The sequence below is a fragment of the Mytilus californianus genome, unplaced genomic scaffold (genome assembly GCF_021869535.1).
Source record: "Mytilus californianus isolate M0D057914Y unplaced genomic scaffold, xbMytCali1.0.p SCAF_7, whole genome shotgun sequence".
In the NCBI taxonomy this organism is placed as follows: domain Eukaryota; kingdom Metazoa; phylum Mollusca; class Bivalvia; order Mytilida; family Mytilidae; genus Mytilus; species Mytilus californianus.
The window spans coordinates 80,389,752-80,407,665 of record NW_026262723.1 but is presented as its reverse complement, the minus strand read 5'-3'; the positions used below and the strand labels follow the sequence as shown (position 1 = coordinate 80,407,665).

The window sequence follows — 17,914 nt, the reverse complement described above, 5'->3', positions numbered from 1 at the left end:
TCTGCAATAATTATTACACATCTCTATCAATTGCAATATATGTTAAGTCAATAGTATTATTTAAGTTGCATGTCGAATTTTAGCAACCTGTCTACAATTTATTGTAAGCTTTGTCATTTCATACATCTTTAAAAATATATAAATAAATACCGGATGTTATTTTATGCAATAGTGCATAAAACAGGTAACAGACTCATACGTGTCATTATTAATAGATTTCAATATGCGGATACGATGAATAGTTCAGTGCACGATAGCAATAGCATATGCATAGTATAGCCATGACAATTAGTAAGGAAGGAATATTGTCTTATTGTGCGGCAGCTGTGGCCTTCCGATTGGTCAGCTCAGCTTTTAACTTCTATTACGTCAAAGTGTTTCTCAACATTTATCATATCGAAGAATATTGGTTTCAGATCGCTCAAGTGTCATATCTAATTTGGAATGCAATAAACGACCCATTGTTTGCCTATATACAAGACGGTACAAATCTGAAATTTACCAAAACCAGACGAGAAAGTATTCTTTATTGTGGGCCATTATTTGCGCTTTCTTTTCTGGTACCATGGATTCCATGGGGAGAAAGCAATATGATTGTGGGGCTGCATTTGATTGTCTCCCTCTTTCTTTGGGATACTATGTTTACCTTCATGGGTCTTGCTATGTGCGCACTATTTACCGAGTTATCACAGGAACCGGATGATCGAATAGCTCTCACTCGTTATGCACAAATCGCAAGCATTATTGGGAGTCCTAGTATAATGTTACTGGAATTCACATCAGATAATTTACATTATTTCAGAGCTTTTCAAATGACAACTGTTCTCATTGCTGTTTGCTCTTGGTTGCTTTTCTTGTATTCTGGACTTCATGCTCATACAAAGTATGATATGAAGAAAATGAAAAGTGATGATGCAGACATTTCTCATGAGAAAAATATGAATGAATCTTTTTGGAAACAGGCTTGTCAGATTTTATCAGACCGAAATTTTATAGCGTTTGTAATAACTAACTTTTTTCATGGATTACACAAGGCATTTCTATCAAGCTTTATGGTAATAGTATGTGACCAACTTATATCTGATGAAGTTATTTCTGCAAGTATTCGGAAGACTTTCTACGGTGCAATAGGAATAATTTCAACAGTACGTATAACATTTTCATGGCTTACCTATACTACTTATTTTACTAGAAATCAGAACTGTCAGATTTTTAATGTAAAGGACTGGCCTAACTCAAAGTGAACAGAACCATATATATATATATACAAGTCTAAATTGAAAACAACGTTCAAACCTATGATTGCGTTGGATAAAAACCGCAATTTTGATACGTGTGCATGTAAAACAAATTTCTTGGTAGAGGGGTCTAAATACAGCACAAACAACATTTCCCAAAAGACCAAAAAAGTGAAAAAGTATATTTTAACAAAACGCATTTGACTAACAGGTCGAACAACGGATGTTCTTAAACCCTGCTGACTGCCATTGGCGATTGCCAAATAAATTGATCACCAGATGTAACAAAATGGATCTTAATATTAATTTAATACCAAACAGAAAACAAAAAACTTGCGGAAAAGATGATATACCACAAACATGAAGTTCAAAAATTTGTACACCATATCCGGATTTCGACAATTCTTCAGTGATGTTAGGGATCGAAACGGTATTTGGAAGGCCATAGAATTTACCTCAATTTAGGTTAGACTCTTGAACTTTAAAGAGTTGAAATAGGATGAACGGATCATATAAACCCGAAGGAAAATATAAAACAAGCCCAAACGAAAAAATATAAACAAGTCTAAATTGAAAACAACGTTCAAACCTATGATTGCGTTGGATAAAAATATATACAAGTCTAAATTGAAAACAACGTTCAAACCTATGATTTATATATATAAGTCTAAATTGAAAACAACGTTCAAACCTATGATTTATTTATATATATATACAAGTCTAAATTGAAAACAACGTTCAAACCTATGATTGCGTTGGATAAAAACCGCAATATTTATACGTGAGCATGCAAAACAAATTTCTTGTTAGAGGGGTCTAAATACAGCACAAACAACATTTTCCAAAATACCAAAAGAGTGAAAAAGTATATTTTAACAAAATATATATATAATTCGTCTAAATAACAGCCCAACAATGTTATTCCGCAAATTTTGTTCTTCCCTGGCCGGGATTCGAACTCATGCAACTGAGATATCGTGGCACCAAATCGCCTTGCACTATGCCCGGCGCGCTAGACCACTCGACCACCTAGGCTCGACAAAACTTGAATCAAGCTTTCGGTGGCCGGGTGTTACCTTTCCTCGTCAGTTTTTATCTAGCGTCGTAACACAGTACATGATATATAAGGCATGAAGATGGAATATTTCAGATCAGCTGAATTATCTATCGTAGAGGATCTTACAAATTAATGTAGGATTCAGTCACAGAAATAATTATATTATAAGTACGTCTGAACTAGTGACAACTCTACGACAGACTTTATCCATCGGATCACCATTGTTTTTAGTTTTGTATCACCACCACTGGTGATCCGATGGATAAAATCTGTCGTAGAGTTGTCACTGGTTCAGACGTACTTATATATATATATATATATATAGAGAGAGAGAGAGAGAGAGATACCGGATGCGGTTTTATCTAAAAGTACAACATTAAAAAACAAATTAAAAAACAAAAAAACAGGTAAATATCTTTGATACGTGGCAATAACAGTAAATTTGTCTTATTCGTTGACGTCCGAATACGGATAAGGTAAATTTTCATTGCAATATAGCATATATCATAAATTTGATACAAACATGATAGGTAGTCGAGAGGGAAGGAATATTGTCTTTCTGCGTAGCTGCTGTAGCCTTCGAATTGAGAAGCAAAACTCTCCAATTCACCAAAAAAACCAAAAACAGACAAGAACGCGTTTTGTATTGTGGGACGTTATTTGCTCTTTCCTTCTCGTTCCTCGTATTCCATGGGGAGACAGCACTTTGATAGTTTGACTGCATTTGATTGTCGCTCTCATTCTTTGAGATATTATGTTTATTTACCTTCATTTACTGAGTTATCACAGGAACCGGATGACCGAATACTAATAGCTCTCACTTGTCATGCACAAATCGCAATCATTATTGGGAGTCCTTGTATAATGTTACTGGAATTCACGTCCAATAGTTTATATTATTCCAAAGTTTTTCAAATGACTACTTTTTCATAGCTGTTTGCTCCTGGTTGCTATTTTTGTATTCTGGGATTCATGCTTTTATAATGTATGATTTGAAGAAAAAGAAACGTGATGATGCAGACATTTCACAGGGAAAAAATATGAATGAATCTTTCTGGAAACAGGCTTGTCAGATTTTATCAGATTGAAATTGTGTAAAGCTTGCGGCTACTTCAAACATCTAAACATATTCCTTTTATTCTATATTCAAATAGTTTTTTTATGTTTTCAATTACTTAGTAAATCTAGCTTAAAATGTATTTTGTATGGACAATACTTAAAGGATAGGACACTGAATCCCAAAGAAAATTCGTCTTGAATATTCATGAAATATTTCCCAATGGAAATCAGGTTTACAACAATCCATCAACCAAATTATATGCTGTGACATATATATATTCTCCCTAAGAAAGAGCAAATGATAATATCCCCTCCTTCTAAAAAAGCAACGCATTACATTCAGTGACACTAACATGTTCACTGAACAACAACTGAGGAAAATTGTGTTTGTGACTTTGATACAAACCTTTGAATCTGGTGTATGAACTCAATAGTAACATTTATAATCTAAGCATAATCCTGAGGTAAACACATTGAAACAACTTGTCTTAATGTGCTTGCTTGTTTCGTTCTTATCTGGTACTCCGTGTCTTTAGGTAATATCTCACGGTATATCTTGGAATATTTTCTGAGGAGCAGGATCTGGATTCCGGGCTTACTAGATCCCAAAATCATCATGTATTCACTCAATATTCACCTACAGTATGTGCGTTATTTCCGTAAGTCTCCTTCTTTGTGAGTGCGAACATTGTTTAAATTAATGTATATCGGGATATTTGATGCCTCAATCTGTCTAAGCATTTCTGTTGGTATCTTTGACAGATGAGAAAGAATTGTTCTGTGCCTCTTTTTCACCACATTCAAAATAAGGAGTGAGGGATTGACCTATTTGATTGTAGTACTTAATCAGTCTGTTATATCCTGTTCTAAACTCTGACAAAAAAAATCTCCCTATCTGAGGATTTGGTATGTCAAGTTGGACAAACTTACCAACAGCTACCACGTCAGGAATATGACAGTTGTTTTTCATTCGTTTCGTTGGTTGATATAGTGTTTGATTTTGTCAGGTTTTAAGGAGTTCCTTATTTTGTATTTAACTTGGAGTTCCATAAATACTTTTTTCCGTATAATTGTCTCCCAGTTTCACGTATGTTTCATCAACTTTGTCACTTCATTGTTGTTGACATCATGACTGCGCTTCTTTCATCTGACATTGTTATGACATTTTTTGCAGGATCTGCTTACCCTTCCTGAGAGCACCTGAAACCAGCCCAAGTTTTAACTGGGGTTCATGTTGCTCAGTCTTAAGTTTTATATGTTGTGTTTTGTGTACTGTTGTTTGTCTTTTGGTCGTTTTTCGTTTTCTGCCATGGTGTGGTCAATTTGTTTTCGACCTACGAGTTTGAATGTCCCTTTGGTATCTTCTGCCTCTCTTGTATTGGTCATTAAACATAAGGATATAGTTGCATGGCAGGTTCGTGTTGCTAAGCGTGGTGTTGTTCAGCGGGATATCGGTCTATGCGCCTTCCTTTAGACATTAACATTGCCCATCTTTCCTAGTTTGTGAATTCTTATTGACAATTTGTGTATCACCCTATTTTAACTGAAAATCAACCATTCGTTCAATTACAAGTGAAATATCTCGACAGCAATTTTCGTCAATGTCTGGTAAAAGACACCGGAAACAGTGCAACAGAGGCAAAAATGAAAGATTAGTATAACAAGCCTGTAGAAGTTTTGTTATTGATATAACAGTTCCAAATGTTCCAAGAAAAAGAACATTTCTCTATGCTTACTTTATTTATATTTTCAGATAATTGTGATTATTGGAGCACCATTACTTCGGAAATATTCCTACTTCAAAGTGATAAGATATAGTTATGTTTATACTGTGTTGGCAGGGTTGGTTATGTTTTGCATAGGCCAAAATCATCCATGGTGTTTGATGCTGTTCCTTCTAATGGATAGGTAAGATTGTTCATGTAGACATTAAATATAAAAAAAGAATGAGAATAAACACACTGGATTTATTTCATAATAGTCTACAATAACAAAAAGTTATAGTGAATATATAGTTTGATAGTAAAATGAAAATGTAGAATTTAAAACAATAAAATAAGATATTTCAATATATCATTGACTTACCATTAGTGATCCCCTTTTAACCGACCTAACCACAAACTTTAACATATAAACTATGAAAAACTTTCAAAGTCAGTAGGCCATGAATGAGGTGGCGGTTCTAACAAATTCCATTGAAATTAGATGTGCCAATGCTTAAATAACTACATGCCAATTATAAATGACTTACCATTATTGTTCCCTTTGAACTGACATAATCACAAACATCATCACATTTTCGAAACCGCGACCGGAAATAGCACCCCTAAGTCTTGCCTCTGAAACTTCGTCATGGCGAGACAAAAAGGAGGTGGTATGCTATGTGCATATGGCCCTGAATTTGCGTCAAAATGTACATTTCTTGAAGCCTTTAAAATGTCAATTTTATTAATAAATGAATAGGATAAGATAATCTGGAGATTTCAGGGCAGAAAGTTCTCTTATGATCTCACTATAACGTCATAAACATGTTGCAATTGATATATTGGGCTTAAAATGGCCGTTATAGGAAGCATAGTTTTGAAACAAATTAGATGACAGCAAAAACAATTATGGGTAAGATTCATAACTTTTTGATTTTCGAATTCAACGGCCAAAAAGAGGCCTTATCATACCTTCTTTTAAATACTTTAAGTGAACAAAACACTCTCTACATACAATCATACTAAAGCGAGTTTAGTATATGCTTTATGTTTTAGCTGTGCTTCTGGTGCTACTTTTGGACTTTTCAATTTGCCACTAGCAGACATAGCTGATGAAAACAAAAGAAAGTATAGGAGAAAGTATGTATAAGCATATTGATATAAAAGCACATGTAAAGATATACTACGTTAGGAAAGAAACGATTTTCAGAATTTAAGGACACATTAACATATATATTTGTTTCATTCGACTCGTATTCTTCTAGTCTTGCTACAAAACGTGACATTTAAGTTTGGATGAGGTGATATTTTTTATCATTTAGTGGATAAATTCAGTAGTCTTTAAATATCACTATAAAAAATGGCACATATTGGTGACCCTCTTTTTGTTGATAAATATAAAGATTTGAAGTAACTGTTCAACTTGTTGGTGCAAAATCGAAGAATTGGTAACCTATTGTATATAAAACAAATATGTCTAAACATTCTTTCGGTCAAATTATATCATAGGAAATCTGATGGTAACTGGTACTTGACCAGTATACATGCAATTGGGTCAATTCACACACATAGGTTAGTGGAAGAATAAAAGTGCTGACCACTATATTAATATGCTATATAATACCATACAAAAGAAGTCAAAGTTACATAAAGCAAGTTCTAGTTACTTTATCTGTTGACTATAGTTTGCTTATTCTCTAATATTAGCCACTGTCATTCTAACCAATAATGAGTGTATATATTTTGCAGACATCCTATATCATCCATGGTATTTGGCACCAATGCATTGATAACCAAGCCAGCTTTCTCATTGTCACCAATGTTTGCGGTTTCAATATTAAATTTGTATGGATATAACGAACTTAAAGTTAAGACAAATGTAGCTACACCAGAACTTAAACAAGTTATGTTTACATTAATATGTTGGTACCCAATCATTGTTGGTATTATCCAGTTTACTTCATGGTCATTTTACCGTGTTAGATCCAACACATACCAAGTTAGTCAACTGTAAAGTTGTGTTCATTATCTGAAATTGTAGGTGTGGTCAGATAAAGTTTTATTTGTATCAAATAGGAAGTGTGTGCACTTAGACAATAAATGCAATATTGTTATCAAACAGACTTGTTCTTTGTAAAAGGTTTGTAGATGTATATTATAGATTTTCTTTTTATTAATAAAATAGATCAAGACATGTTTTTATTTAGTACTTCTAACAATATCATCTGCCATGTGATTGCCTAAATTTTGGGTAATGGATAACAGTACAAGATAACAACATTGTCCTGGCTATTTCATGAATGAGTTGTTTCAAATACAACTGCAGCAATTGGCAATACAATCCTAGATTTTCACCCATAGTTACATTACGACTGTGTTGATCCTAATGTATATAACGAATATTACAGTACCAACTTCAAAGGTTATCAAAATAAACTGTTGACAGAGATATGTCTCGCCTGTCTGCGTAAAATTCAGAAAAAGACAATATGATGGACAGCAACATTGTTTATTAGTTCAAAGTCGCTAGACCATGAACTAGTGGGTAGGGACTCGAAAAGGCTAACAAACAGGCTAAGATGTACAGACAGTAAAAATATTGTTGTCTATTGTAAGTAGTTGCTATCAAACTAGCTTAAGCAGAAAACTTAACATTTAAAATTGCTAATTATTTCAAAGACAATGCAACATGACCTAGGGGGCAGGGCTTCAAAATATTTGTCAAACTGATATGTACTTATAGTAATGCAACTTCATACAAAATATCACTAGATGCACCAGAGTCTATGATAGTTGTGAATAATTTCAACTAATGCTATCAAAGATTAAAGTGCCAACAAACAACTTTCTAAAGGGGAGAAATCTTAACGTACAACGAAGGAACATCACTGATATGGTTCCTTATATGAGACAGGTAGAGTGCAGTCGGATGTATCCAAGCATGTAAGACTTTCGGCTTCACTTTGGTAAACTAAAAAAAAAATAATCTGATAATAAATTGTGAACAAATTCATGACATACTTTAATTTCATGAAATCTTCTTAATTTATAATTTCACCCTTAAGTTTTTTTGTTTTATGTGTGTCCAAAATTAGGGAAACCCCTGTTTTGACAGATCTTCAAATGTCCAGAGATTTTGTGCATGCCTTATAAAAATAGTTAATTATGAATAAAGGAAGGATTTTAAATACGAAATACAATTCAGTTTGACCCAAACAGACTGCCAAGGATGTGGAGCAAAATTTTTTTTTCAGTTTGATAAAATTTGCCTTAAAATGAAACCAATTTGTTCTGATGATGTCATATTTTGGGGGGGAAATGGTTAAATATGGTTAATCATGGGATTGCAAATATAAATTTAAGCTTGAACTTATCAATTTTAATCTTTTTTGTTCCTTCAGAAGACAAAAACAATTACATGAACGATTCTTTTCATGTAACATTGGGATTCCACTGTACATTTACATGTTGTGAGATCAAAACTAATTTTTTAAAAGTACTCAATCCATTTATATAGCCATACATTACATTTTCTTTTACTTTCCACCTCAATTTTCTATCTTTCATTTTCCAATAACAGTTAGATAAATATGGGTTAATAAATAAAAATGAACAACACAATTTAAAATGTAGAGTATAATTTGAAAATAATTCTATCACAGACTTCAAATACATAAAGCAACAAAATAACAATGGTTCATGTAGGCACAAAAGTAATCACAGAATATGTTGTTATAACTCAGTGTTGTCACAGTTTACTACATCCCTCCCTAAGAGGATGAAAACACAGATCTTATAATTTTCAATTAGATAAGTTTTGCTCCCAAAAATCTAATTGGCCCTGTTTAACATTTATAATATTTTAATAATTTATTGCAATAAAATATTTCAACAACATATTTGAAGGCTACAATATAAAGTTATAAACCATATTTACTTGAAATCTTTCAACTATTCAACAATAAAAATGTGCTTTTCATTTATATATAAATTAATTTGACTGTTTTTGTGGCAACAATTTTTATTTAAACAGCCATGAAAGATGTCATGACATTGTGGGTCTTATTCCATAGGGTGCTGTAGTAACTACTGAAGCCAACCTGGCTGAGTTAACATCAATGACAATACATCAGCACTGAGCACTTATTACAACAATTTCATTTCATTAAAACATATACCAATCATTTACCCAAAACAAAAGAACATAACATAAAATAACCAACTAAATCTTTATAATAAAGTAGATGGATAACTTGAAATTCATTTAATACAGTAAAAACAACTGAACTCATTCTTCTGTAAATATATGCATCATTTAAAAATTTCCCTAAAGCATCAATATTTCAAAATATTTTCAACAGAAGATTACTTTGTAAAAACAAAATATATAATAGCTGTTGTATATAAGTAAAATGACAGGACATTAACAATATGGGGTAAGAAAATCTAGTAAATAATAATAATCTTAAAAATAAATTCATGATTAAGTCTTTTCTCTGAAAACACATCTTGAATTAAGCGGGAATATAAAAGTTGAGCAAGCAGGATCAACTGACGTTTTTAACTGTTACTCAAAATAAGCAGATCCTAGCTGAAGTGTTCAATCAGATGTATTATCAATGATGCAGGAAAGCAGTCAGGAAACCTCAGTACCAGTAAAAATAAGGGAAACAAATATTTGTTCTTACTGTACACTTAAAGTTAAATAAATAAAATTGTTTTTTTTCATGCAGTTCTTAATCATAGGATCAGACGTTAAAAAATGAGTGAAAATACATCAAGTGGGCTATCAAAAATACTTGACAACTGTATTCCCTGTAGAACCATTGCTATGCCCAATCACAAACATCTCAAATAATTGGTAAAATATGAGACATGCAAGTGTCAACAAATTTTGTCTCCAAAATGTTTCAATGATTTAAAATTGCTTCTCAAATAATTCAAATTACACACATGGATTAACTAAATTTGAGTTCCTACACTATGTCCATCCATCCTTCATTTATGATTTAAAAATGTTACTTTGTGTCAGGATAATTTCAAATAAATGATGCTGCAATTGTTAAAAGAACTTAAGATCTGTGAAACTAATTGTAAAAATGCTTGTAGTTTAAGGCACTATCACTATTTGGGCACACTTTTTATTCCAGTAATCATTGGAAAATAATACATTCAAATCAAGCCAATGCAAACTGCTGCAATTACTTTCAATAATTTTTTTTTGTATTTGGCCTTTATAGAATTTTTTAGCACTATACAAAGTACATGTAAAAAAATTTACTCCCTCAAATAACCTTTATAAATTGCACAACATACGAAAAATGAGCAAATAAGCATAACAAATATACATTTTACATTTGGGCACATTATGCAATCATCATTCAGTCTGGAAAGTATCGACAATATTTTTGAACATAACAAACAGCCATGATTTAACATAAATGAAACAATACTTAATAATCAAAGTAATCACAGTGAAATCACTTAACACAGCATTAACCAGCAAAAAACAGCTAAACTAAATTAATTGATTGTTGTCTGCTTAATGTCCACTGACAACCATTAAATGCACACGCTGGACAAGCTTATTTAGTATTTACCCAGTATTTGTAATTTAAAAGCACAATGAATTAAGAGCATTTTGTGCAGACTAGCGATAAACCAATTTTCATTCATATATAGTTCACTGAAATCACAGATAGAAATTAAAAGGTGCATTTGAATCTTCACATTTTTTTTAACAATTCAAGAATATCAATATATTCTGATAACAAGAATACAATAATGTTTAAAAAATATAGGCACTAAAATACAAACTGCTTACTCTAAACACATCTTTAATAATGTATAAAAACACTGACAAATCTAGAACATCTCATCACATTTTTTCCTTTGCAATGTAAAATATTTCTGAGCTAAATGAATATGTGCAAAATATATAACAGTGTTTGTTGTCATTCATTTTCGAGTGTTCCATTATAAGGCTTTATATACCACTTTTTTCATCAAGTGTATATTTTGAAAAGCATGTTGTGTCAGTGGAAAATTTTGGGGGGAGGCCTGATACTGGGTTTTGTTTATTTTTTTGGTTTTGGTGACAAAGTCTTTTACTCTAAAGTCTGCTGAAACTCTATGTAAAATGATGGCTGGCAAAGGGTTTTAAAAATACATGTATAAAAATAAATATGTGACTTTAAGAATAATTTATGAATAATAATATTATATCTTTCTATATATATATTATATATATTAAAACATATTTCTAAGGTATATTTGGTTCAGGTTGGGTGTTTTGTTCAAAAGATATCCTTCGGTAACAAAAATTTCCCGCAATTTGGGTCTTTCAAGAGCTGCTGAGACCTTGAACAATTGATCCCAAAATCAATAAATGTCTTTCACACTACATGGGTGATTATCAAACTAAATTTGCTTCAAGTAGGACATATTCTTAAGAAACCAAAAATTGTCCAAAATACCAGTCTATCAATATCTGCTGTGATCTTAACCGTTGACCGAATGACACCAAAAGTCTGCCTTACCCCTTGTAGCATTATCAAACTAAGTTTGAAAAAGGTATTGTTTAGGACTCAAAGGATTTTGAAATCCAGAAGCAACACGGCTAAAAATACAATAAGATGTATGAAAAATATGTGAAATTTAGACTTTATCAACGGTGTAACAATCCTTCTGTATTATAATGTTTTTTTTGTATCAACCATTGATAATCCTTATCATAACTTTTCCCTCATAACTTATATGCTACAATAAGACTTGACAAAATTACTGTCTATTGACTAAATCCTGTTATGTTTGAGTAAATCACAACATTGTGACATTAGTGTTTTCAACACTGTCGAGTTTGAATTATCTCCCTTATTCAAGGTTATTGTTTCTTATCTTCATGACAGCAGTTTAAATTCCTTTGTTTTTGGTATGACCTCTTTTACCAAAAGGAATGGTTTTTTTTCATAAACAAGCAAAAACTTAATTAAAGAAACAGAAACTAATAAAATTGATGAAATTTTCTTTGACAATGTTATAATGTACAGTATTTTGAAATTTTCATTAATTTCCTAAAATAAGTTAAGGTAAAGTATATTTAGAGTTTTGAAAATACCACTAAATTTAATGTTCATGGTAAATTATTGTTAACTGTATAAAATCTAATGAATTCAATCTCAGACCTTTGCTAAAAAGCAACAATATTAATTTTGTGAAAATCTGAATTGTGCAAATACTAATGTATTACTCTCACTTCCACAGAAACTTACTCACTAATAAAGCACGACTAAATAAATAAACTGTTACACACACATAAACATTATTTTTGCTTTTTAATTTGCCACTTTTTCATGATACAGAACCATTCAAACAGGTTGATTAAGTTATGAAACAGTTTTTGGCCTTTCTTTAATACTAGTATTTGATTTTGCCCTAGCTAGCCATGCTGCTTTTCTTTTCCTTTCAAGTTCCTCTTCTTCTTTTCGACGTTTCTCAAGATTACTTTTTTCTATTGAGTCCACAAAACCTTTTTCTTGTTCATAAGTCCTAAGTTCAAACTTAACATGACTCCTTAAAGGATCACTAAATTGTCCAACTCTTCCACCTAAACTGGAATCACTTCGTGTTCTTAGAATATCATGACCTAAAGCTTTTCGCTTTTCTTTCAATAATTGAGCAAGTTTTTCTTTCATGTCTGGAGGATACATACACATTGGGACAATGTTTGTTTCATAAGCTGTAGAGGAGATTCCTTCGTGCCTCTTAGGAGGGGATACTCCAGGCATTGCTGGACTTATAGTTGATGGTACAGAAAAACAAGTGCCTGGACGTCGGAGGGATGGTGCTGTGATAGGTCGACCTTTCTCTTCCTCAGGAGGAGGATGTCGACGAGAAGCTGATGCAGACACAGGTCTAATAACCCTTCCATTTGGTACAGTCTTTTTTGTAGTTTTCTGATGGAGACTTGTCCTGACCTTTACCTTTGTAGGTATGACATCACATTGTGTGGCATAAACTTCTTTATCAGGACCATGCAATGGCACACCTTCTTTACTCTTTTTAGACTTATGCGACTTTGCTTCTGAGAATTCTGAAACACTTTTTGTATCCATCTCTTCAGTTTTAGGCATTAGTTTTTCTAGTCCCATTTCTTCCACAGGAACTTTAGTTCTAGGATCAATTTTACTTGGTGATGAAGATGGCCGTTTCTTCAATTCTTTCAATCTTAAACTTAAATCCCGAATATTTTTGGAGGTGTTGGCAGAGAGTTCAGATGGTTGCATCGAACTTTGAATTGCATTTACAGTTAAATAAATAAAATCTGGTGGAACAATACTTTCAGCTTTCATTCTAATTTGTGACCTGAGAATTGCTTTTGTTTCTGATAATGACACATCCTTAGACTTAGGAATCAGAGGTTTATCAAATGCCCATGACACACGCCTCCTTATCATTGAAGGATGAGGCTCAATCTCATCTTCCTCATCTTCATCAGTATCATGTTTATCTGTTGCTATGACAACACTATATTCGGACTTGAAAGTCTGAGGTCTGGTTTTAGGGAATGGAGGATGAAGAGGTGCTGAATGGACAGATTTTTTAGAAGATAAGACAGAACTTGCCATTCTGGATTCCATCCTTATTGGTGTAGTTCCACTTTCATACCCAGACTCTGCATATTGCTGTGTTTGAATCATTTTAGCACTATGCATACTACGCTTACTAAGACTTTTGGCACTATGCGGCAGTTGTGGAGCTCTGAATCGAGTTTGAGGGAAACCTTCATATATATAGTCAGATGGGGCATTGGCAATTCCACGCTGGAGAATTTTTGTGTTTGTTGCACCAGCTTTTTGCATTCTACAGGCACGTATATAGGAATACTCTCTATGACGCATTGGTGCATCAGAATATGAGCTATATGGTACTAAAGAAGGCACTTTGTCCGACTCTAAGGTGTAATCCCAGTTAGGCGGGTCAAAACTTAGCACCAATAAATTCTTGTCTGTGTTTAAGGTTATTCTGAAATAAAAGAAAGTTTATAATAAATAATATAATATTCAGAAAAAGATTTGTTTCTATCCATAATAAGGATGATACATTAAGAAAAATTTGGCCCAGCTAACAGATGCTTCTGAAAATTCATCATTTTATTTAAATGACCAAAACATATGAACTGTTTAAGCCAACATAAGAAAAATAAAATTTCACTGGAAACAAAGGTTAAAATATGTATGTTAAGTCTGAGTTTAGTACATTTATATATTGGTCCCAGGCTTAGGTGAAAGATATAAATTGGATTAAATTCAAGTTGTCTTACTGTCATAAACAGGGCATAAAAATTATGAAAGTGAAAGTAGTGATTTGGCCAAAGTGAACTCAGGGTTGAAATTTGACTTTGGCATTTATTCAAAACACAAATCCTACCCTTTGGGTGTTAAAAGGGCTCTCATGAGATAAAGCATATATACACTTTGCTGGGACATGTGTATTTCATTAGAATAATAATGGTCTATAAGCAGGTGAATTTATTTCACGTAAAAAATGGTGCAATTTTTGTAATTCAATTTGACTTAACAAAGAAAAACACTGTAAACTATGGTAGAAAATATTGTGGTCTAAGGCTTACATCATTTTGTGATAGCTACAAGACAATTTAACAAGAATTTAGGTATCAAAAGAGAGACTTATAAATCACACTGGTATTTAAAAAATTTTGTATGTTTTTATTTTTTCTCCTTTCCTAAGAGATCTAGTGTTGTAGTGTTGAAAAATGCATAAATAATTTAGGATGGCTTTATTAACAAAATTGAAAGAAAGCAGTTTTTAATCACTGCTTGCAGTAAATTTTTACATAATTATTTCAGCAATGAAATAATATGTTTGACTAATTAACCATCCTGGTCATCTTCTTTTAAGTACAAAACTACCTTATATTCAAATCTATAGTTTTTCTGATGTGGTGTGCTCCTCTAACTATATGTCAAAATCAAATATCTAGTTCTCAATAACTAAAGATAAGAATGTACTCATGCAAGCATAATCGTCATGCAAATTTAAGAAAAAAAAATACTAATAGTTAGATAAAAACCTCTAACAGACTTATTGCTAACATTTGCATCATATGATTTCTGGTGGAATTTGTCTCATAGGCAATTATACCACATCTTCTTATTTTATATAAGTCTATTAATATATATATCAAACCGGTAATGCTTGTTTTACATTAAGTCAATTCTATTGTCATTACCTATCTCCTATAGCAACGATACTTCTGATTGGATCACTCTGACTGTTTCCTCTCATGATACGACAACATTGTCCAGTCACCATGTTCCAGATTCTAAGTCGACCATCCTTACTTCCCGTTATTACTCGAAGGTACATGAAAGCTAAGCAAAGCACTGCCCTGGAAGTAAGCACAATTTATTCTACTTAGGAAAGCGAAGAATGAATTTCTTTCAAATGCTTATAAATTGACTTATCTCCCTTTGGCTTTCAAATCAACTGCAGTAATCAAAATTACATGTACATTATTTAATAAGGATAACATTTACATTATTTTTATATATACATTATTAAATAGTGATCACATTTACATTATTTTCATGTATACATTCTTGAATTGTGATCAAATTTACATTATTTTCAAGTATACATTATCTAAAAGTGATCACATTTACATTATTTTTATATATACATTTTTGAATAGTAATCACATTTACATTATTTTCATGTATACATTCTTGAATTGTGATCACATTTACATCATTTTCAAGTATACATTATTGAAAAGTGATCACAATTACATTAATTTGGTGAAGACTAGTTGATAGAGTTGTTAAAATTCTTACTATAATAAAATTTACATAATGTGATAAAAATCTACAAAATCCTACTCTTTAATGCATTAAATTAGAATTTTTCATATCTTTTTTTTAAGAGCTGACAATATATCAGACATAAAAAATCATGACAATATAAAGACTTTGTCAAATATTAACAAATCAAGGTGTGATTTTTTAGGAAAAAATATTTGTTGAAGTTGTATCAATTTTCATGCCTGGAAATTTATTTTTAAAAACTTTTTATCATCAACACAAGAAAACACTACCTGCTTATCAATTCATGTTTAAAAACAACATTTTCTACCTTAACAAATATCCAAAAATGTTTTTGATTTTTGATACAAATAATACATACTGAGGATGTTTGAGGGCATTCAGAATCCTTTCATGGTTTCCCTGTGTACTGTATACATGGGCATAGCTGTCTTTACTTCCTGTGATAATATGCCAACGATCAAACTTAATGGCAGTTATCTGGTCATCATGGCCTTTCAAAATCTGAAGAAAAAATATTATAATCATATTGACAATACAATAGTGATGCATGCATATTGAGCAAAACTGCGTGTTTTCCTTGGTTTGTTTTGCATGATGTTCATGCTAATACAATCTATTAAGAGTAGTTGACTTGTTAGGCAGAACAAAATAACAGACAAAGAAATCACAAGTACAAGTGAAACAGGAGGGTACTAGATCATAAGGTCTCAAAGAAAGAATGATTGCAGTTATTGAAGGTATCCTCAATGTACTTTGAAACTTTATGTATGTCAATTTAGTTAAGAAATAATGAAGACATCTAATTTAAAACATACTGCTGAACATCCTATTAGGAAGTACATACAAATGAAAACTAATATAGACCAGTTCAATATGACACCCTATTACTGGCTATCACTACAACACCACAGATACATTTGCAATAGTGTACAGTAGATTTTGACCTGTGTTACCTATTGCATCTGCTGTACCCATAGACAGTAATACGGTGTGAATATGGTTCAATCACCAAAATACCACTTATTATATGGATAACAGATAGACTACTGTTGTACTAACCTTGATAAGTTCTGCTGATTTAAGATCCCAAACCTTGACTAAACCATCTTCACATCCTGTGATAACCATCTCTTCTGACATAGCACAGGCTGATACTGGACTACGATGTTTCAAGTTGGATATACATTTCCCTGTCTGCATGTTCCATACTGAAATATTAAATTACAAATACTTACTGAAGTGAAAAGAATTGTTTTTTTAACAGGCAGTGGAATTTATACACAGTACAAAAGATAAATAAAATATAACAGAACATTGTCAGGATGTCTTCCATCATTGGAAATAATTATATTTCTTTTTCCTTAAAGTTGTTGAAGGGGAATTACTACTCTTAAAATTTGATAACAGTTTCTATAAACTTGTTCAGGTCCATATTGAACTGAAGCATATGTATAAAATTGTTTATTATACCTTACATTGTATAGTAATTATTTGATTGGCTAATACGGAATCACGTGTCATAGTTTAATTTCGATGTTTTTCCAAAAATGCGATGAATAACCTGACATATTGAAGCCTCCATCGAACAACCCTAATATTCCCCAGTGAATAACCTTTTCAGCCCCTTGGTTTTTGCACTAGTTATCTCCCATAAAAAATGACGTCATTGACGCCCGTAAACAAAATGGCAAAAAAATCTAAGACACAAAATAATTTCCTAGCGTAAGTGTTTTGAATCTTTTTTACTCCCGTAGGGCAATATTTTACATCTAATAATTGTTTGTTCGGTATAATAAAACAGTTATGGCCCGCTGAGGAGTAGAATATCCAAAATTGTCAACCTGAGTAAGGGTTATTTCACGTGGGTATATGCCTTGCTTGATAATATTAAGTTTCATTACTACCTGGTGGGTAGATATTTGCTATTTCCTACATATGCCTATGTAGTTTACATAGAGGACCTTGTCATCTTGTAACTTTAAAGGTTTAAGAAAAGTTACTAAAAAAAAA

The 17,914-nt window shown here is 32.1% G+C and overlaps 2 protein-coding genes across 3 annotated transcripts in view; one reads left to right on the top strand and one right to left on the bottom strand.

Annotated features, from left to right (window-relative positions):
• Positions 1 to 217: 217 nt before the first annotated feature.
• Positions 218 to 7,255, top strand: LOC127710224 (transmembrane protein 180-like). Its single transcript, XM_052215989.1, has 4 exons — positions 218 to 1,145; positions 5,108 to 5,262; positions 6,114 to 6,197; positions 6,807 to 7,255. Exons 1-4 carry the CDS (start codon positions 267 to 269, stop codon positions 7,069 to 7,071), a joined length of 1,383 nt encoding a protein of 460 aa, XP_052071949.1. The 5' UTR covers positions 218 to 266; the 3' UTR covers positions 7,072 to 7,255.
• A 1,423-nt stretch (positions 7,256 to 8,678) lies between these two features.
• LOC127710223 (F-box and WD repeat domain containing protein 10B-like) overlaps positions 8,679 to 17,914 on the bottom strand; it is a 29,088-nt gene continuing 19,852 nt past the window's right edge. For both annotated transcript variants that reach the window (XM_052215986.1, XM_052215988.1), the window contains exons 7-10: positions 16,964 to 17,112; positions 16,263 to 16,405; positions 15,310 to 15,468; positions 8,679 to 14,081 (exon numbers count right to left, since the gene is read on the bottom strand). In XM_052215986.1, the coding sequence (XP_052071946.1) occupies positions 12,443 to 14,081; positions 15,310 to 15,468; positions 16,263 to 16,405; positions 16,964 to 17,112 (2,090 nt within the window). In that variant the 3' untranslated portion in view covers positions 8,679 to 12,442. The remainder of the gene's footprint in view (positions 14,082 to 15,309; positions 15,469 to 16,262; positions 16,406 to 16,963; positions 17,113 to 17,914) is intronic.